The 23301-nt window shown below is 38.3% G+C and overlaps 1 protein-coding gene and 2 pseudogenes across 2 annotated transcripts in view; 1 reads left to right on the top strand and 2 right to left on the bottom strand.

The window, feature by feature from the left end:
- The window catches only part of ADGRA3 (adhesion G protein-coupled receptor A3), a 114935-nt gene that overhangs the window by 8656 nt on the left and 82978 nt on the right, over positions 1–23301 (bottom strand). For both annotated transcript variants that reach the window (XM_019743915.3, XM_019743916.3), the window contains 4 exons: positions 19890–20103; positions 19467–19675; positions 10079–10203; positions 8849–8972 (listed from right to left, as the gene is read on the bottom strand). In XM_019743915.3, the coding sequence (XP_019599474.3) occupies positions 8849–8972; positions 10079–10203; positions 19467–19675; positions 19890–20103 (672 nt within the window). The remainder of the gene's footprint in view (positions 1–8848; positions 8973–10078; positions 10204–19466; positions 19676–19889; positions 20104–23301) is intronic.
- LOC148759321 (large ribosomal subunit protein uL4 pseudogene) lies at positions 676–7705 on the bottom strand (annotated as a pseudogene).
- LOC148759320 (large ribosomal subunit protein uL24 pseudogene) lies at positions 15411–18399 on the top strand (annotated as a pseudogene).

Genomic DNA, 23301 nt, shown 5'->3' with positions numbered 1-23301 from the left:
AACAAAACAAAACCAAAACAGACTTAGATACAGGAGAATTTTCTTGTTTTAGATTAACAGGGAAAACTCGACCTTTAGATTTTGAAATGTTTTCTATGACATTTCAGAATTTCCAGAGAAGTCTTCACACATGAAAGATACTGAAGCCTTCCAGTCAAACAAGTATTACCAATAGTGGAACTTTAGGAGTCTGATGTTATCTGGTGACAGTCATGTAAGCAAATCACCAAATATTCCTCAAGAACCAGAATAATGGAGGGAGTGGGCTCTACTAGAGAGGGTATTCCATCTTTTGGAATGAGGCACTTCTATTGTATTCTCCCCAGCAGATAGTTGGGCTATACTTGAAATACAACCTCACAGTCACAATTTCTTTGAAATATTTCAGAAATGCAAGTGAAAACTGTGTATATGGTTTGGAAATAAGTAATCTAGCTCATAGGGCATGTAAAAGACTTGTTAAATGTAACAGATTATTACTTAAGAGTCCCCTTACCTCAGGCCATCAATTTCCAAAGCTGCAAAATGGATACAGATTAATTATTCTAAAGATCTATCTATCTATCTATCTATCTATCTATCTATCTATCTATCTATCTATCTATCTATCTATCTATCTACCCACCCACCCACCCACCCACCCACCCACCCACCTATCTCCCCTAACCATAAACTCTCACATACAGGAGACTAGATATCATTATAACAATTGTACCACCAACAAACCTAAGACAGTACAGCATGCATTGTAAGTGTTTAAAAAATGATCTTTAATACTCATATAACCGCATATGAATATGTATCAAAATGAAAATAGTAACAGCTTCCACTGCTGCATGCCTCCTAGCATCACCATTCTGTTAGAGTTAATAACCTGGAGTTACAGACAAGGAGACTGAAGCTGAAAGAAGTTAAATCATCCACCAGAGGTCACATGGTCAGCTGCAGAGCCACAAATCAATCCCAAGTTTGCTGGATTCCAAAGCCAGAGCCCCTTGTGTTGTTATCCCCTCCTGGTCCTCACTAAATAGTAAAGCAGAGTGATGGGAAGTGAGGGACACTCAGAGTCAGAGACTGGCATTTGAATAATGTCTCTGCCAACCAACAGCCCCAGTGATCTGGGGCAAGTTATGTCAATTCTCTTAAATGCAATTTCTATACTTATTAAATATAAGCGTAAGACGTACCTCCTAAGATTAATATGAAAGTTAAGATAACACAGTTGCAGTAGTTGGCAAGTAGAAAGTTCTTAATATCCCCTGATTAAATTTCTCCCAGGGCATCTCACATGCCATTACAACAGTCCTTGAGATAAGCGATACATAAGGGGACACCTGAGAAGGTCAGCTGGCACTACAGTGAGCTGATTAAATCATGCAATGGTAGAGCGACAAGGTCACTCAACTGAAATCCAGCCAAATCCTTTTACTGCACAGCTAAGGAAACCAGGGACCAGAAAATTAACCACGAAGCAATTCTTTGGGGGCACCTCATGACCCAGAATCCACATCCCTTCCGACCTTGAGTCAACGGCGCCTGCTACTCCATCCCTCAGCTTCTTCGTTTTCTCTTTCAGCTCCTTCTGCAACGAGAGCTGAAGGCTATAGAAAGCACCCAAGCTACCACCCGGCAGTGACTTAAGAACCAGAGTGGGAAGGACTTGGCTGGTGGCATCTTTTATAACCTCAACCCATCACCGTGGGGAGGAAACTATATTAGAATCCATTCACACTGTTCATAAAATATGTGAGCTCTAAAAGGGAGATAAAATTCACAAAACTACACCAATTATGTGCACATATAAAACCGCAGGTAAAATATGTACACTATAGGGTTCAGTTCTAGAGACGGAAGAACCTTAATGATCATTTCACTTAACTAGCCCAACCTATTATTTTAGCGAAGAAACGTTAAGTCCCTAGCAGGTTACGTAACGAGTCATACAGGCTGTTCTGAAAGGCATGGAATTAGAGTCGACTGGCCGGTGTCATCTACAATCCTAGGCTCGTCCTTTCTGAGGCCTATCACTCCCCTCTAGGCTGGGTACTAACTGAATTCAGTACTTACTACAATAGCAAAATGAAGCAAGTCATGTCTGAGTCAGAAATAAGAAGGAGGTTACGTCTTTCCTAGAAGAAGGGGAGAACATTGTAAAAACAGAAGAAAATGATTATGTGGAAACATACAAAGACTGGTCTTTCCCTTTTCACGTAAATCTTTTAACAAATTTGTTCTACCAGCCCTGAAAACTCACTGCAATTCCTCTCCTTTTCATCCTAGAAATGGTCTAAGCACCATTTAGGACAACGAAAGGCCGGCATCCTTACAGTGGCCTCTTTCTATTCATGCCCTTCGTGAAGTAAATTTAAGTGTCGGCTTCAAGATGTCAGTGCGTATGTTTAGATAAAACTGAGGCTCTGACTGCCACGTGTGCTGAGGACACTAACAGGCCATGCTCGAAATGGTTCCGGGGTCCAATGATTTCTAGTGTTTGTAAACAAAGGTCTTTTTGTTCATTCATCCAACATGTTTTGCTAAACAACTCTTATCAAATCCATATAATTCCCGCCCTCCATCCAGAGCCAAAATACGTAAACACCAGTCAATCACCAAGTTTTGTACACACCTCATGGTTTTAAAAAGCACCATAGGATAATGAGGAGAGGTGAAGGACAGTATCTCTGCCACAGTAGCAGTAAACTGAGGCCTGCAAGGTCAGTAGGAGTCCGCCACGTGAACAAGAGGGGAAGGACTGAGAAGAGAGTGTGCTATCTTCTGTGTGTGCACTAAGCTGATCTGAGATGCATTTCCTGACTCCTTGTAGGCTGTTTTCAACTGTACAGTAATAGCCTAAAACAGGGAAATATTCTGCACAGCAGAGAGGTAAATGTCGTCAGTAATAATAGTAGTAGTAAGAGCTAACATCTATTGAGCACTTACTGTATGTCAGTTACTCTCCATCTAACCCTCTCAACAATTCTCATACGCACTCCCATTTTAAATTTCATCTCACATATATGACATTGGATTACTCATCAGCCTGAGGTTCATGACACATGTTACTGATGAGCCAAGTATGACCTGACTTTATTTAGATGTTTAATTAGTTGTTGTTAATAATAAGTATCCAAGGATCACCAGCAAGACACAAGGTTAACACCTTGACAAACAGCTGAATAGAACAATATCATCCACTTCACCCAAGGTACCCATCACTTCATAGCCTATGTTTACGATCCCTTGGATTTCCTTTTTTGACAGTTTTATTGCACACTTCATTAAAAGTGTGCTGTTTCATATGAGTTCCTTTTAGTTTTATAAAAGAAGAGAGTGAACGTCATTTATGGGACTAAGATATATTCACGGTTACACGCTGTTATAATTCATTAGTTTTGGTTCTCATATGTTACAGTTTATTCATTCAGTCCTCAGTGATGGGCATGTGGGTTGCTTCCAGGTTTCTGTTACTGTGTACAGTGCTGCTCTGAATATTCATTTGCACGGGCATACTCAGATACACACATGTTACACCTGGGCAAGCTCTCTCTGAGCCCAGGAGTGGGACTGTTATGTCCCAGGCTCTGTGAACCCTTCCCTTGAGCAGGTTAAGTCTCCCAGAGTCCACTTACAGTGCCCCCGGCAGTGTAGTGTATGAAAGATCTTGTGGGTCCATATGGTCAGTACTCGGCATCGTCAAACTTGATTTTTGCCGACAGAAAAGGCATAAAATGATAACTGCGGTCTTCATTTGCATCTCCATGACCACCAATGACGGTGAACATCTTTTCATGTGTATACCGGCCCTGTGTATTGACTCTTCTGTGAAATGTCTGCCTACTCTCATTGTCACTCTTTCTACTGGGTTTTTGGTGGCCTTTTCATTGATTCTAGTTTTTAACATATTTCTTATTCTAATGCTGTCAGTGGTATATGATTTCTTCCAATTTGAAATTTGTCTTTTCACTTTTGTGAAGGAACCTTAAACGACAGCTCTTATTTTTAAATTAGTCAAATTGATCGCTTTTCTAGTCAATGCTTTTGAGAGTCATTTTTTAAGAAATCCCTCCGTATCCCAAGGACTGTGATATTTTCTAATATGAATTTTAACATTTTGGTTTGGGCATATAAGTTTATTTTATTTTTTTCTTTTCACTGCCTCTTTGGTCAGGTTTTTATTGAAAATTAGCTGTTCAAAGTGATCTGACCTTTACGGAATAAACAAATTTAAGTTTATGCCCCAGGCTTCTTTTCTTCTGTGGTGACTTTCTTTTCTGTGGGTTTCTTCTCAGCTGCTGGTTTCTTAGTAGCTACAGCCTTTTTCCCACCAAAGGTTTCTTCTGCTTTGTAACGCCAACTGCCTTCTTCCCTTCCTTCCCTACCGCTGGCCTCTTGCCCGGGAACCCCCTCCTCATGTGATTTGGCTTCTAGTGCTGCTTTATCCACCAGGAGCTGGTGGTTCTCGGCCTGGCGAAGAATGGTGTTCTGGCACACGATATTTCCATGTGGGTTTAGCATCAACATGACTGTCAGGGTTTTCAGGGGGTTCTTCTTCAGTACCCTGCGATGAATCTTCTTTCCTGGTACTCGGAGGGCTCTTTGGATCGCTGAGCTTTTCAAGATTCTGCGCAGGTCTGTATTGAGCATTTTATGTATGGGAAGGTTGTAGTTAATCTTGACGGAGGCAGCTTTATGCCAAGTGCCATACATGTCATCTAACTCGCAGAAAGCACTTTTGGTCCAAATGCAGAAACGGTCGGTGTGCTCACCAGGAGCAAGTTTCAAAGTGTTCAGTTTGCTTACATTAAGCAGAGTAATTCCAGGGATGTTGCTGAAGGCTCTGATGATGCCGTTGTCCTCATTACAGATGATGCAAGGTCCCCTGTGCTGGATACGACGACCACTTCTCATTTTGTCCTCGCCAGCTCTCATTCGCTCAGAGGCATAGACCTTTCTGATATCATTCCAGGCCTTAAGCTTCTTAAGACCCAAAACAGCCTCCTTGGTCTTCCTGTAGCCTTCAAGTGTATCTTCAACCACCAAGAAGTTCAGGAACCTCCTCAATACGATGACCTTTAGACACGACCAGCACTGGTAAGGCCGAGGCAGCCAGGGCAGAGCAGATGGCATATTGCATCTATGTTGTGTTCACTCTGCGGTGCCAATGGCGCCAGGTTTTGGTTGGTGCAAACATGTGGCCTCTACGACACACACTGCCAAAAGCACCCTGGCCAGAACAATCAGTCGCACCACCTCAAACTCGGAGAATAAGAGCCATAGGACCCCCCACGACTCAGTACTGGTTTGATGACCTGCTAATTCACCGACAGCACGGGGCTGTCTGTTGTTTTTGCACAAGTTGGTGTGAACAAAGTTCACAATATCTGGTCGAATGGGAGGCTGGAACACAGCAGGCAAAGTGACATTTTTGCCGGATGATTCCCCTCCTTTTCAGAGTACACCAATATCAGTGGACGAGCACACGCCCTGATGGGGAGAGGAGACGGCCACACTCCTCTCAACCTAGTGGCTCCCACAGGAAAACCTGGGCATGCAAGTTTTTAATCCACGCAGAGCTGACTTTTTCTTTTTATATATGGCACAAGGTATGGATCCATTTTCTTCTTTTTCCAAATGGACTTTCCCCAGCTCCCTTTACAATACAATGGGCTCTCTTTACCCAACCGATAAGCATGCAACCTCTATACCAAAGTCCCATGTGGCTCTGCTTCGGACCTCTCAATTCCATTGTGTTGGTCAATTCCCTGGCCCCTAAACCAAATGCTCCAGTTTGAATACAACAGCCTCAGAAGCCCTGACGACTGAAACGATAACCTTCCCACTCTCCTCTTCTTCTTCAGAGATGCCCTGGCTGTCTTTGGTCCTTTATTTCTACATAAATATTAAAACCATTTGTGGAGGGGAGACTGTGTCAGACCTATGAGCTAGACCAGGACCGGAATGGAGACTGCTTCCCGTAACCCCCTTGGGAGACTCACCATAATCAATGCTTTTTTCTGACACGAACCAGTACCTCTCCCTGTGTCTTATGGGTGCTGGTTCCTGAAACAGGCCATTGTCCTGACATGGACAAGCATGTAAGGCATTTTCCCATACCTGGGACTGGTCATATACCCGAACCCCTGTCCACCCTGCCCTGTTCTATATAATTCTTTAGTGCCTGCAAAGCAGTGCAGAGGATATCCAAATCATCTTGTAGCCACCCAAGACGTGCCTCGTATGCAAGGTTCCCTTAATCAATTCTGTGACTTGCCAGACTGGAGTGGCCTGCTTCTTTCTTCCGTCTTTCCCTGCCCTCCACTTATGGAAGTAGATTTTCAGTCTCAGGGCTTTTCCCTGGGTCTGTGTGTATGAACACCATTTTATTGCGTTTCATGAAAAATTCTCTTTTTATGTATATTTTAAATTAGGAGAAACCCCCCCTTTCTGATGTTAACTCTTCTCATCCTTGGACATAGTATATCTTTTATGTCTTCTTTAATACATATTAAGTTTTTACCTGTAAAGCTCGGACATCTTTTATTATTTTTAGGTACTTGACATTCTTCGATACAATATAAATGGTATCTTCTCATTAATTATGTTTTCTCATAGTTGCATTTCTGCACACCAGCAGCAAACTATGTATATTCAACTCACATTCACTCCTTGCTAAACTTTCCTATTATTTCAAATAATTTACCAATAAATTACTTTAGGTTTTTCTTTAAATAATCATATCATCCGACAACAACAAGATTATTAATCCCAAACTAAAGGTGAAAAAACTGAGACACAGAAAATTTAAATATTGAAATGAGGATCTCAAAGAGATGCTCTGTGAGCCCATGGACACTGCAGCGTTACTCACAATGGCCAAGAGGTGGAAACAACCAAAATGTCTACTTACAGATGAACGGATAAAGAAAATGTTGTACAACATGGGTGGACCTAGAGGGTATCGTGCTAAGTAAAATAAGTCAGATGGAGGAAGACAAATACCATATGATCTCACTTATAGGTGGAATCTAAAGAACAGAATAAACGAGCAAACAAAACAGAGATAGATTCATAGATACAGAGGAAAAACTGATGGTTGCTAGATGGGAGGGGAATTGGTGGATGGGTGAGAAAGGTGAAGGGATTGGAAAGTACAAATTAGTAGTCACAAAATAGTCACAAGGATGTGAAATACAGTATGGGGAATATAATCAATAATGTAAAGATTATGTAGGGTGTCAGATGGGTACTGGGCTTATCAGGGGGTCACTTCATATATTATATGAATGCCTAACCACTGTGCTATACACCTGAAACTAATATAAAATAATATTGAATGCCATATATATGTATATGTGTGTATATATATATATATAGTCTCGGGATGTAAAGTACAGCATAGGGAATAGAATCATTGATATTCTAATAGTTATATATGACGTCAGAGGGGTAGTAAACTTGGTGGGATTATCACTGTGTGAGAGGTGTAAATGTCTAATCATTACATTATTTTGTACACCTGAAAGTAAGAAAAAAAATGGAAAAATGTTGTATACAGTGGTACCTCGGTTTTCGAACGTAATCTGTTCTGGAAGACCGTTAGAGTTCTGAAACGTTCGAAAACAGCCGACAGTTAGGCCTCAGGATCTTGCACTCAGCGGAAATTGCGTGACATGTTCGACATCCGAGGCGTGTTCGAAAACCAAGCACTTACTTCCAGGTTTACGGCGTTCGTAAACCAAAATGTTCGTCAACAGAGACGTTCAAAAACCGAGGTACCACTGTATACGTACAGTGAAATATTTATTCAGCCATTAAAAAAAACGGTAAGAATCCTGTCAGTGCAACAATATGGATGAAACTTGAAGACATTAGGCTAAGTGAAATGAGCCAGTCACAGTAGGAAAAATACTCTGTAATTCCACTTATATGAGGGATCTAAATATGGAGTCAAGGTCATAGAGACAGAAAGCAGAATGGTGGGTGTGAGGAGCTGGGCAGGGCGGGAACGGGGAGTTGCTACTGAATGGTGCAGCGTTTCTGTCGTGCAAGATGAACAAGCTCTAGACATCTGCTGTACTTATCATTAATATAATAATAATTTAAGAGGGCAAATCTCGTTATATGTTTTCTGCAATTAAAAAGAAAGGTTCATTAATTGCCCATAAAAACACAGCTAGTAAACGGAACTGAGATCCAAATCGAGGCAGTCTGAATGCCCAATTACTACATCACTTGCTGCCACGCATATGGAAAACCACACGCAAATACAGAAATAAAATTTTACATCTTTTCCATTACATATATTGAATAGTTTCGATTTTTTCATACTTATTCTACAATACTGCTCACTAAGGCTACATGTGCAATAATTTACTTAAAATTAAAAGTTGAATATTTAATTCTTCGCATTTACCATGCCTAAGGAGCTTCTCCTTTTTCTATCTTGCAGTTAAATATTTTTCAAATTTCTATTGTTTTCATTGACAAATGAAACAATTTTTAAAATCCTACTTTTAGAAAATATCACTTCTCCTTCAGCCAAAGTCAGGATTTTATAAAATGTTTCAAATGAAGGGTTCAGCATTATAACAGATATAATAACAACTAGCACTGAATTTCCAAAGATAAAGAGACAAGTTCCTTAAGTCATACATTCAGTCGTGAAATGACAATTCAAAACCTAAGCATACTGATAAATGGTGTAAGTGACAGACATCGAATTTAACTTTAACTAGCTAAAGAAAAAAACTTTAAGGAAACAGTTTTCCTTTTCTAGTTAATGAAACATATGAAATTACTTGCCAATATCAACATTTTTTTTCCACTTCAGTTTTTCATTCGGACTTACCGCTTGGCAGACACTGGCATTTCTGGTTTGGGTTATTCCTCCCACAAACACTACACAGGTCAGGAAAATATGAAAGCACAAGTTCACAAGCATGTGCCAGCCCTTGAGACTGATTCTAATCAAACTGTTAAAAGAAAAAGGAAAATAGTAATATTCAGGAGAATACATTTGAAGCAGGACATGAAAATATTTGTCTTCAAGCTAACAATTCCAATACCATAAAATGCCACATTTAAATATTTAAACATTTTGTTTAAAGAAAAAAACATATACTTTCAGCGAGACCAACAGACACACACTTTTTGAGAAATCATTTAACTCAGTCAAGTTTCTTAACATTTAACTTTACATACTAAAAAGGACAAGTAATTTATGGAATTACTGTACCCACTAAAGGCTAAACAAATTCTCCACAATAAGAAACGTGGGCTTTTGTTAGTTATGATGGCTTTGACAGATGAATAACTTGTTTGCTTCCTAGAGATTTCTGCAAGGTGCCAATCTCTATTTCCCTGACCTACTATTGCCCAGTGCATTTCTTCTTGGCCTTTTCTAATGAAGTGTTGAAGTCTTTCTTAAAAAAAAAAAAAATAAATAAATAAATAAAAATCTCCTTTTGTTTCTTAACTAAAATGTCAAAAAATGTCATATATGTCCAGCTCAAATAGGAAAATACATTCTAGCAAAACCTCTTATAAAGTGAATTTCTGCTTAACAAATCCTTTCAGTTCACTATTCCTACCATAAAATAAATGTTTCTATAGCTTTGCCTCCAATTAACAGAAACCATATTCCATGTTTAAATGACACGCACTTTCTTAAAAACGCAACCTACAGATGAAAGGATATCACAGTGGGGGAAAGTCATAAACCGGAAATAATCTCACAGATGGTTCTGGAAGACACCTCCACAGGTAACAAGCCTCCACCTTACCTCACTCTGCTGCTCCCATGCCCCACCTCCCAGCCTCCAACACATACTTCCCATCCTCTTTCCCAGGGACAAACCCAGGAAACTGACTGGATGCTATAAAAGATGGGTTTACTCTCTCGTCTACTAATTATTTATGTCTCAAGCGACATGAAATGAACAAAGCTTGTATGTATTCTACAGCACTTGTTCCTACTTTGGAAAAAGGGCATGGGATCAAAACTCAGTTTTACCTTAATTAAAAGTGAAACAAACTCCTCTAAAGAAAAGTCCTACACTTGTCAAGCTGCATTTCTTACCTGTGATGGTACATGTAGCTGACGATGACGGCTAAGAGGCATAAGAGAAGAATGACAGCAGTGGTGTAAACCACAGGGTGCAGGAGGCTGGCTGCCTGGGTATAGAGTTCAGATCCCGTCAGATCCTGAGGGGAAAAGAAAGCATCATCCTGGCAGCACTTCTCTGGATACAGAATGACTGAGATTTTCTCCAGTGACTAAAACACCGAGAAACAAAAATCTGGCCCTTACGTCTCTTCATTTTATTCAAGGACTAATGCTGTGAGCTATTCTCCCTCTTATACCTTACGTTGCATTCCTAACTTCCACTGTGCTACCTATATGTGGCATATATACGTAGGGGTGTGTGTGTGTACAAACATACACTTTTGTTCTACGCTACACCACTCTCTTCCTACATCTGCTCTATAAATTTGAACACTGACTTTGCTATGAGGGTAAAGGAGAGTGAACAGAGTCCACAGATGCCGTCCTTTTTAATGTCCTTTCATCCCACTTATCATTCTGCATATTCACGAGCTGATAAGGCACAAGACAGCAGTATCTCTACGTCAACAAAGTCTAGATATAGACAGACCTCCCTAACCACCTGCAGTTCAGTCGAGTTCAACAAATACAAATGGGCCAACCACGGTGCAAGGCACTGGGGACACCGTGGTAAGATGTGGGTCCTGTCCTGGAGGAGCTGAAAGTCACAGGGGAGAGAGATGCACAATCAGATCACAACAATGGCTGATAAAGGTAAGGGCAGCACGATATGGGAGCAAAGCACTCAATGATCAGTAACAGTACAGAGCAACAGCAAGTCACTTACATAGCATTTACCATAATCCAGGCACTGTACCAGCACTTTACACAGAGTAACCCGTGAGCTACGCAGATTAGCCCCATTTTATAGCTTGAAAAACGAAGGCACAGAGGTTAAATGCCTGAGGATTAAATCCAAAGGAGCGTGGCTGCCAACTCCGTGCTCCCAAACACAGTGCAGACAGCACCGCCCTTAAAGGAAAACAGTGGCCATTGGAAGGCTTTCTGCCTTATAAAGGACCAAAGCAGGCTGGAAAGACGCCTCCAGCCTGGCCACGGCCACAGCCACTGTGCCAGAAAACTGGGTGGCAGGAGTCAAAGCTGTAGACTCACCAGATCCCATCACTAAACTGTCTTTCTAAACTGACTCTGCAAGCTTGAGAGGGATACCTGAAAGGAGAAAGGCGAGATGAAAAAAGGAAGAGAATGGATGAGAAACAAGAAGGCTGACAAGGGCCTCAACAGTGCAAGGAAGGAAGGGGCAAATTTTCCCATAAAAGAAACCCGAACTTGATAATTATATGATTATAGATCTACAATGATCGCCTCAGAACACCTTAATAAGCTCCACACTGTAACAAATGATGACAAAAATCACAGTGAATGGGAAACTGGAGAGACAACATGGAAAATTGAATTCCAGCCTCAGTGCTCTGTGATGAGTCTCAAACCCGGAATCCATCTATTTATTTGACAAATGTTAACTGGGTGCCCACCGTGACCAGGCACTCTGCCAAGCACCGGATATTCAGGGCAACACAGGATGTAGTCCCAGCCCTCATGGGCGGACAGTCTGTAAAATAAGTAACCGGAAGGGAAAAAACAAGAGTAAGAGCCTATCACCAGGTGTTCTGAACAATCAGCCCCTGTGAGATGCCCACAAAATTAACCCATGGCCCATGGCCTCCACGTAGTCACGTTTTGCTAACAGTCCGGAATGTCAGGGAGGAAATTCAAAACACATTAGGGCAATGAGAATCAATCAGATACTAGTAAGAGGAGACACATTCCCCCTCAATTTCTACGAGGAGCGACGATTCTGGGGCAGAATGAGTAGCCGAGAATAAACTTTCAATATCAAGGATGTGGCCCCTGGGCTTCTTCCATGCACCGTCTACTTTACATTCCTCCAGGAAAATTTCCATAACACGTAACACGTCTCCACTTGCTTGCTGGCTATATGACTTTGGGGCAGTTACAACTGGAGACACAACCAATAGTCTGGCAGGCCCGGGGTAAGGGCCAGAAGGAGGGTGTGTAAACGTGCCTTCCACAACTCTTGGCAGACAGCACTCAAACACGGGCAGCTGGATATTACCTAGTAAAACACCAGACAAAGTGCCAAGTCAGTTCTCAAAATATAGTGCATGGAATATTTACATTTAAAAGAAATCAGTATTTTTCAAAAGCCTAAGGACTATGACACAGTATGAGAAAGAAAGTGGATTTTGAAACGGGGTGATAACACAATTCCAAGTTATGACTGAAGAAAGGGGCAAGTACTACTGTCATTTCCTGGTTGTCACAACAAACTGACCTGCCCAGATGAAGGAGAACCCCTGATGAGAAACTGACCTAAGGTATAAAAGGGCCAGATGGTAAATATTTCAGGCTTTGTGGGCCAAGAGGCAAACCGAAGCTATGATGCAGGTACTTACTAACCACTAACCATTAAAAAACTTTAAAACCACTTCTGGCTTTCCAGCATTTAAAACAAACAAACAAACAGCAGCTGACTGAATTCGGCCTGTGTGTCAAATGTTCTCAGGGTTTACAGACCTCTGGTATAAAGGGAACAAATAAGATACGAAAAACCTCTTATCTTGATGGCACAAAATTCTTGAAAATATAAGACAACTGAAAAGATTAGGATAGGAAAGATAGTAAAGATCTCAAACGACAGGTAAAGCAAAAATCTGAATCAAAATTGTTTTTAATTATACGAGTAAACAAGTTTAAGCTTTGTGATCCTGGAACCAAAACATTACTAAACAGTGTCCAAAAATGGCCACTAGGAGGCACCCTTGAGAGGAACAAGTGAAACTGGCATTCCCATTTGCAACACAGTGAGTGATAAGATACGAAATCTCTGACAACAGCCCCACAGTAAACTAAATGATCTTAATCACTCTTCTATATGGTACAAAGTTTAAGAAAATAACTGAGCCAGAAAATGAAAAGTAAGGTTTTCCACAGAAGTACACCAATGCAGAGAGTAACAGAACACTGGAAAGTGTTTTAAAAGTCACAAAGACGATTACTATTAAGGACCCAAATATATGGAAGAAGGGTTCTTGAAAATCTGTCTCCTTCATAGACAAAGATTCACGTATTTACAAGTTACTTATAGCCCAAGAATTAATAAATATAAAATCGCTGGCAGTTTTAAATAATTCATTAGCATCATATCAACAAACAAGGATAATTATGAACCAGTAATTATCTAAATTCACCAGGATCTAAATAATGGAAGATATATATTACGTTTACACACACACACACACACACACACACACACACACACACACACACATATCAGGGAACCCTCTATCAGTATGAAGAATTATAAAAATAGTTTACCAAAATAAAATTTAAAAATAGATCTGAAATCAGACATGTAAAAACACTAAAATAAAACTGACTGACTTTCATGTTGCTTTTTATTTTCCCTCTAAGAAACAGAGTAATTTAAAGATTTTGCTCCCCCTACATCACACCATACACAAAAGTCAATTCCAGTGGAATCATGGAACTAAATGTGAAAGGGAAAACACATTACAGCTGCTTAAAGAAAACAAGTAGGAGAATGTCTTCATGATCTTGAGGTAAGCAAAGATTTGTTAAATAGGACATAAAAAACCACTATATATAACAACAAAAAAAGCAGGAAAAAACATCAAGAAACTCTGTTCATAAAAAGACGACATTGAGAGAAAAATGATAAAGACATTTCTATAGGCTGAATGTTTGTGGCTCCCTACCTCCCCACCCCACCCCCAGCTCATATATGTTGAAATTTAATCCCCAACATAATGGTATTAGGAAGTAGGCCCCCTTACGTCACATGAGGGACTACAGCAAGTGGGCCCTCACCAGACACAGAACCTTGATCTTGGACTTGCAGCCTCCAGAGCTTTGAGAAATACACGAAAACCTTTACTGTTTAGAGGCCACCCAGTCTATGGTGTTCTGTTACAGCAGCCTGAATGACCTGAGAGACCTGGCCTGGCAGAAGACACCTGCAACACATGAATCCAACAAAAAGCTCCTACTCACAATTCATGTTAAGAATCCCTGAAAGTCAGTAAGAAAACAATAGACAAGCAAATTAAAAATACGCAAGACTTATATGTGAATCTTAAGACAACCAAGCAACCAACCTCACAGAAAGAGACCAGAGGCGGGGGGTGGGGAGAGAGTGAGATGGATAAACATAGTCAAAAAGTAGAAACTTCCAGTTATAAGACACACTGGGGATGTCGTGTACAACATGATGACTGTAGTGAATACTGCTGCATGGTATATTTGAAAGTTCCTAAGCGAGTAAATCCTAACAGCTCTTATCACAAGGAAAAAACCTGTTTCTTTTCCTTTTTTTTTTTATCCCTATCAGATGGTGGGTGGTAATTAAACTCATTGCGGTAATCTTTTCACAATGTATATTAAGTCAAGTCATTATGAGGTACACCTTCAACTTACACAGCGCCGTATGTTCAATCAAATCTCAAAAAAAGGAAAGAGAAAAATATAAAAGTCAAAGATACTGGGGGAAAAAAGGCAAAACTTGAGCAAGAATGTCACAAAAGGGGATACCCAAACCGACAATAAGAAAATGAAGAGGTACTCAACATCATTAGTCACCGGAGGAAGGCAAATTAAAACCACAATGAGATATCATAATGCCACCACGAAAGACTAAAATGAAAGACTGACAATACCAAGAATTGGCAAGGATGTTAGGCAACTAAAACACTCATTACGGCTGAGACTGTCAACCAATACAACCACTCTAGTCAATTCTGCGGCATTATCCACTAAAGCTAAATATATGGATAGTCTACAATCCAGCAATTTTGTTCCTGAGTGCGTATGTCCACCAGAAAACATGTACATGAGTAATCATAGCAGCGTTTTCTTGATAGTCAGAACCTAGCAACAACCCAAATGCCCATCAACAGTAGAATGCACAAGTTCTGACATTTTTATACACAGGACTACTATGTAGCAATGGAAAAGAATAAGCTGCTGCTTGGTGCAAAAACAAAGATATATCTCACAGATGTAAGTAAAGGGAAAGAAACCAGACACAGAAGAATATATACTGTACAATTATAATTACGTGAACTTTAAGAATAGGCAAAACTTATGTCAAACAATGATGGGAACTGACTAGAAAGAAACATAGGAGCTACCAAGTGCTCAAATAAGAATCTTGATCTTCATGGTAGCTGAATGTGTGTATTCAGTATAAAAATACCAGCAAGCCACATACTTAAGATCTGTGCACTTTGCTCAATATCTCAATTTAATAAAAAAAGGAAAAGTGTCGGTCCCTCTTTGATTACCAATTCCACTTCAGAGAATTTATCCTGCAGATTTTCTATTAAATGTGCAAAATAACTCTTCCCTTCTGGGGCCATCGCTAAAGCGCCAAGCGCCGGCAGCCATAATGAAGTTCAACCCCTTTGTGACTTCTGACTGGAACAAGAACCATAAAAGGCATTTCCATGCACCTTCCCACGTTCGCAGGAAGATTGTGCCTTCTCCTCTCTCCAAAGGGCTGAGGCAGAAGTACAATGTTCGATTCATGCCCATCCGAAAGGATGATGAACTTCATTCAGGTTGTATGAGGACACTACAAAGGGAAGCAAATTGGCAGCGTAGTCCAGGGTTACAGGAAGAAATATGTCATCTACACTGAATGAGGGCAGCGGGAGAAGGCTCAGGGCACAACGGCTCACATGGGCATTCACCCCAGCAAGGGGCTTCTCGTTATCACTAGACTAAAGCTGGACAAAGACCACAAAAAAGATCCTTGAATGTAAAGCCAAATCTCGCCAAGTCGGAAAGGAAACGGGCAAAGATAAGAAACGATTGAAAAGATCCAGGAATCAAGTAATCTTTTATACAGCTTTCAACTGTTAAAATGGAAAAAAAAAATGTGCAAAATAATATCGTACAAGCAAATTATTGCAAATAAAATAGAGGCATATCTAAATAAATTATGGTAGGAACATAAGGTAATATGCAAAAGTGAAAAAGAATGAAGAAGCTCTTTTATATGGATATGGGAAGATTTCAGAAAGGAGATGTAGTAAAGCGAATAAGAACCCTGATTTCTGGATTCCTAATTCAAATCTCAGTGACAACAATAACTTTGTAAACTTGGGCAAGGTGCTTAAGCTCTCTGTGCCTCGGTTTCTCCATCTGTAAACTGGGGGTAATGATAACAGTACTCTACTTCATGAGGTTATGCTGACCAAGTTAAGTCAATGCATGCGAAGACTTCAGAAGAGTGCCTCAATACATAAGTGCTTAACGGAAATTAGTCACCCCCATCACTACCACTGCCATCATCACATTATCATAAGATGGCATCATCATCACCATCATCAGATCTATTGTTCCATGGAAATCATCACCATACTAAAATACAGTTTCATGGGAAAAAGCATGGTTTAGAACAATGTTTGTAGCAAGCAACCATTGTGTAAAAACGGAAGGAAATGGATTCACTGTTTCAATACACATGAAAATCACCAACAATATGCACGAAACTAATATGAGTGGTTACCTATTTTGCAGAGAATGACTGACAGGAGAGGAGTGGGAGTCAAGTTTTCACTATACATTAATGTGTAGAAATAATTAAAACATTTGATCCATGTGAATGTAGTACCTATTCAAAAATTCTATGACCAGAAACACGATGACTAGCATTTATGTTCAATTATAGAGTAAATGAAACTGAAGTTTGCTTTCACTCAGCAAGTTTTATATAAACCATTTTTAAAGGCAACACCAGAGAGATGTAAAATGAAATGAGTCCTGTCATTTCATATATTTCTAGGTGAATACGACAGCAAAGGGGAATCGAGGTACAGAGATTATTTACCTTCACTACTACGGTATTACCAATTAAATTACTAAGTACCACATAAATGGCTTGACCCTAATCATTATCTATTTGCTACTTATGTTTTATTTGTTTGTTTCTTACTGGCCTCAGCTTTTAGGAATCTTCCTGCCCCAACTGGCTACCTCTGATCATATAAATCAAACAAAACCAAAATCTGCAAAACTTTTTTCTATGGCTCCCTCTGAGAATTTAGGATACATACAATTGGTTATAGCAGGATGTGTAGTGAACCAAACTAGGGCATCTGTTTGAGATTTACAAATAGATTCTTTTTGTCTCATTTTTTTAAAATACAAAATTCTTTAAAACCAAATCAGGAAAAGTTTTATGGGGTAACTGCCAAAATAGAAATTTAGGCTTGCTATATATAAAACCATATATTAAGATAGTTTTCAAGACAAATAGGATTTTACTTATTATTCAGTGTAGTGTCAGGTCAGGAAAAAAGATGCTGACTTCCAATTTTTGAAACCCATTTCTTCCATTTTAGACACAACTTTATTTAAGAGTAGGTATGATTTCATTTAACTTTGCTTTTATGTCTAATTAGCATCTCTAAAAAATCCCATATACCAATTTTATTATAATTTTGTCAACAATTTCAGGTACTTTTCACTTTGTTGCCTCTAGGTGGCACAGTTATATTTAAGAAAAGCAAAAGGATATTTTTTGAGAATAGAAAAGATATCTTAGTATTATATTTTAGCTTTAAAGAATTGTGTATTGCATTTTTTAAAAGATTAAAAGTATGAAAGATAAAAGAAAAGCTTATTTCTTCTAGAAAGGGATTATACTAATTTAAATACTTTAGAAGAACAGCTAGAAAATTCAAAAATAGATGCTTTAACTGGCATTAGATTAAATAAAAACAAAGTTTCACATAGTGCAGTATCATGCCATTAACAGTGAAGCCTTTTGTTTTGTCCAACTTTTTCTACTGAACTACTAGATAAATTTCAGATAATTCTGTATCTCTTTTATTTCTCAACCAGTACTTCATAGTTTCAGTTTATTTTAAAATCAAAATCTGAATGAGAAGACAGTTTCATATTGAAAGAGAAAATGCTTCATACTTTAATTCATGCTTCATGCTTTACTTTGAAAGGTTACTACAAATTGGTAAGATGTGAACTTACAGAAATCAGACTCAGACTTAAAGAAATCAAAATCTTCTGTTTGTGAGGAGAACCCTACACTATCAACACTAACTTTAAACCCAAAAGGAAAAATGACAGAAACACAGCTGAGTCTGAATAGTATAGACTCCGCCCACTGGTAGTTGGCACAACAACCGCATTAATAGATGTCACTGAACAGATAGTCCTTATACCCTGCTAAATAAATCACCTATTTACTCTTCCTGTTTGACAGGTAAGCCAGGAAGGGTATACTAAGTTAGGGAGCAAAAAGAAAACCAAAACAAGAGTTGAGGAAAATCTATTCTAACTCAAGCTTGCTTCAAGATCATTTCTAGTGGTAAATGCTCTTTTGCTTTTTTAAGAAAAGAATAAATCACAAAAAGTAAAATATATCTTGTTTCAAGACTAGTTAATGCTTTCATAAAATATTGTCTAGATAACAGATTCAGAGCTGGGGGCAGAAATAAAAACGTAGGCGTCCTCACTCCCAGGCTAGCCTCAAGCCATTTCTGGGAAACGTCTTTCAGACTCATTAGTAATTCCTTTCACACATACTCTACATGCATGTGTACACACTCCAGGATGTTAGTATCTTACAAGAACTGTAATATAAAATAAAAACTAGCATGGTTAATTTCATAATTATCAGCTCAGGAATCAGATTCACGAAATAACTCATTAATAAAATGACCTGTTCCTATACATTAATAACTAGTTATTTTACCAAAGATTAATAGGTATGAACAATGGTAAATAACAGAAAAACAACATTAGCTTGATTAGCACTAAAGTTGAAAAGACGTTATTTGTGTCAATACTGTTGCTTGCACAGACTAAACTGAAATTATCACCATTACTCTAAATTCAAAAGGAGACTAAAAAATTAGTACAGGCAGTTGGAAAAGGCACTAGATGCTAAAAAAAAAAAAAAAAAAAAAGAAATATTTTACTATTGACTGTTTATCTTTGGGTAAATGAGTCACTCTTACTGGGTTCAGAGTTGGACTGTACAGACCCAAGATGTCTCCAAATTTTAAGAAGGTGCAAGTCTAGTTGAACTAATTTACTTACAAAGATTACTAAATATTCCTAGACCAAATTCAGTCCCATACATTTCACTTGGTAGAAATCCAACTTCCCTTTAAAAACAGAATTATACCAACCATCACCTCTTATTTAATTAAAGGGAAAAATTTATGTTAAGATTAAAAAAAAAAAAAAAAGTCTTTAGTGGAGCATAACGATGCATTGGGCAAAAATTAGAATACTCGGTGTTTATGCATAAAGTTAACAACTGCCATACCATTAAAACCGCATAGTTACTAAGGGAGTAGCACTGAATGGTAGTGATATTTTCATCCGAGTAGAGTATATGGCACCCATCTGACTTCCAGCCTCCTTGTCCGTTCAGCAAATCGAAATCCCACTGCGCGGCCACGGCATCTGCTCCGTGTGCTATTCGACGCAGCGTCACGTTGACAGGGATGCGGTGGGTATCTACCTGCACACCATCTGGAGAAAACGGCAAGGAAAACTAGTTCTGAAACAAACTTTACGTACAATTAAATGTCCACTTATACACTCATGGGTACTCTGCAGTATTTTTTTTTTTTTGTGCCAGTGACTCATTAAAATGAGAAGGAACAAAAACAAGCATTTTTAGGAACAGTGAATTATAAAGCCGCCCTGCCCAGAGACTACAGGAGAATATATACCACATACAAACCTATTTTGGTAAGAATCACGGGGGTAACCACTGTACGCCGTTTTCCATCGTCAGCCAAATGTGTTGAATTCCCGGTGGCTGGAAAAAGCTTCCCATTACGGAATGCAATGAGTTGAAGCTTATAGAGAGAGTCGTCCGTTGGTCTGACTTCTCTTTTTTGCTTTGGTGAGAAAAGGGATGGTGGAAGCTGAATAGAAGCTTCCATAATAGTATTCTGAAAATATATAAAAAAAAAACAAAAACAAAAAGGTTGCCGTATTAGTATGTAGAAACCAGAAAGAATATTTTAGATATTTACATGTTTTCTAATTATATGCTGAATACTTTTTTAAACATATCTATATCTATATATATGATATGAATATATATGAAATACAATAGTTAAAACAACTTATCAGTTAAGTGAAATGTCTGAGCACCACATAACAGCATAGAACCAAAGAAGTACAAAATGAGGAGAAATGCAAACTCTATTTCAGAAATAAACAAGAAACTGTTTCAAACAAAAGTGAATTTTCCCATGACAATACAGATTGCTGAAATAGGGAGCATTACATGGATCAAGAATCTCAGTGATCACTCTTCCTACCAATCTTACAATGACAAACGGGTAAAGAGCACAAATACAGCACATCACAAATGTGAGTATAATTAATTTGGGCGTATGGAACTTTAAAGTGATTTGTGATGGATTGAAATTGTCAAATAACAAAAAGAAACTACCATGTTTCCCTGCAAATAAGACCTAGCCGGACAATCAGCTCTAATGAGTCTTCTGGTGCAAAAATTAATGTAAGAACTGGTCTTATATCATAGTAAAATAAGACTGGGTCTTATATTAATTTTTGTTCCAAAAGACGCCTTAGAGATGATTGTCCGGCTAGGTCTTATTTTCGGGGAAACACAGAATACAAACATTAACAGAAGCTTAGACTCAGCAAACTCTTACTTTAGAAGACCTTTGCCTGAGACTACCGTGTTTCCCCCACAATAAGACCTAACTGGAAAATAAGCCCTAGCATGATTTTTCAGGATGACATCCCCTGAACATAAGCCCTACTGAGTCTTTTGAGCAAAACTTAATATAAGACTCAATCTTATTTTCGGGGAAACACGGTAAGAAACACATTATGTTTAGAAAAAACAACAACATAGTAATAAATAGGAACAACTAAAGATGCAGGTTGATCACTGAATGTTTTTCAGACTTCTTTATCAGGGATTTTTAAATTATAAATTATTCAGCATTCAATAAAAAATAAATCTATAAACCTAGGAAGCAAATTATTAATTCTAAAACAAAATTCACTGTTTTAAGAATTTATCAAAGTTTTTCCCTAGGCACCAAGCTCTCTCTCAGATCCAACATTTACTTTGCCAACAGAATTTCTTCTTAAGAAACAAATCTGATCATGTTATTTCAGCTTACATAACACTTTGGTTTTCAAGTGATTAGAGAATATGGACCCCAAATCCTAAGCATACCATATAACCTGGATAAAATCTACGTCTCAAATTCATCTTTTAATCCTATAACACAATTAATAATCCGGCCACACTGGAGTGATCAATTTTTTAGCTCTCCTACTTTTCTTTTTAATGCCATTGTGCATACTGTAGATGCCAGTGTCCCTGGCTGAAATCCTCCACTATTCTTCTATCTGGCAAATTTGAACTAGTCAGATTTGATGTTTAGCAAGATAATTCTGTTGGCAATGTGAAGGATGGATCAGGATGAGAAAGGCTGGCACCCAAGAGAAGGATTTGACAAAGTCCTCTAATAGGGCTTTTCTTGGACGATTAATTACAGAAGTCCTTGGTATATGGCTTTTACAGTTAAGTTGCTCCCTCTTCTGGACTCTTGCAACATTCTGCACACATCTCTAATGTAACTAATATTTGCAGTATCACAGTGTAACTCATTGTCTGTTCCTTCAACTAGTGTAGGAGGCTTGTTGAGTACAGATAATCTCACTTATTTTTCTAGACACACCCCCTCCCCATGTTACTCATAGTTTCTGGCACTCATATTTGGTAAAAGTAGGCCTTGTTTATAAAATTGATGGAAGTCTGTGTGGGATATTTATTAAAGAAAAAAAAGGCTCTATTTAAGTAAATGATTGACTTTGGAATTAGTTTTTACCTGCTGTGCTTAGAACAATGTTGGAACACAGCAGATAGCCACACATATCTGTTAAATGGAAGTATTTTAGAAGTTTGCATATTGACAGTGTGAATCTTATTTTTAAATGAAGAAGCCAAGAAATTATTAGAAATATTTCACCTAAGAAAATGCATAGAATGGTTTCTACTATTCTCACAAATGTATTCTGGTGGAGAAACAAACGTTTATTATAAATTCAGTTGCTAACCTTGTAAATTTCTATTAAGTATATCAATTTCTCTTAAGTATGTAATGAGGCTTTCAAAAAAGGAAAACTGTCAACACATCAATTAATTAGGAGGTCAAAATCCTGAAAAAAAGTATTACGTACTAGCTATTTATTAAAACTTAAATACTATAAAATTTGTAATAATTTTGTTTGAACACAAAATGACTTGAAAGCAAAGCAGAGCTCTCTGGGAAAGTATTACATAAGACAAATCAAATAAAAAAAATCATAGTAATACTTTCTAAAAGAGAGCTGAAAAAAAAAATGACATCTATAATTTCTAGAAGTCCAAAAACTTTTTCTCTGCAAGTTTAAACTTGTAAAACCAACCAAACCACCATATAAGAGCCCTAGCTGTATGGATAGATCATTGAGAGATGAGAGCTACACATTCAAGGCTGTTCCATACTTATTGCTTCTAAAACATCCTTCAGAGTCCAATAAGCATTAAGTACTAAATAATAATTACAGGTTCTCTGGGATAGAGAGAAGGTGGCCTGGGGCTGCTGGAAAAGCAAACATCAGCTGTATCAATAATGTTTAGAATTTTATAAATAAGAATGTAATACCTGTACATTTAATTCCTTAAAAAGAAGTGTTGATAACTTATTATGAAAAGGTTACAAAATCTAAATTTTTTCCAAAAAAAAAGAAAAGAAATCACTGAGGAACACCTGTTTAATTTTTTACATTAATCATAATAAGACCTTCAGCCACTTGGCCTGAAGTCAAGGAACACCAAGTTTATAATTTCATTGAACCATATATTTAATTTTAAAGGTATGGATTACAGAAAAGGCAATAGATACAAACACATGAATTATAGCTAATAAATGAGAAAAATCTCTCTTGAAATCCTTGGGGAGATCCAGGGTTTTGGCACCTAATATTTAATATGGAAAGCTCATATGGGGTTTGAAACAAGAAACCAGGATTTGGGTTCCAGCTTCAACAGTTAGTAGCTGCTTAACATGGCCCAATTCTGTTTCCCTCTCTCAGTCTTGTGTGTCAAACACAGC

The sequence above is a fragment of the Rhinolophus sinicus genome, chromosome 1 (assembly GCF_057876585.1).
Source record: "Rhinolophus sinicus isolate RSI-liver-muscle chromosome 1, RSI-T2T, whole genome shotgun sequence".
NCBI lineage: Eukaryota > Metazoa > Chordata > Mammalia > Chiroptera > Rhinolophidae > Rhinolophus > Rhinolophus sinicus.
This window is presented reverse-complemented; position numbering and strand designations above follow the sequence as displayed.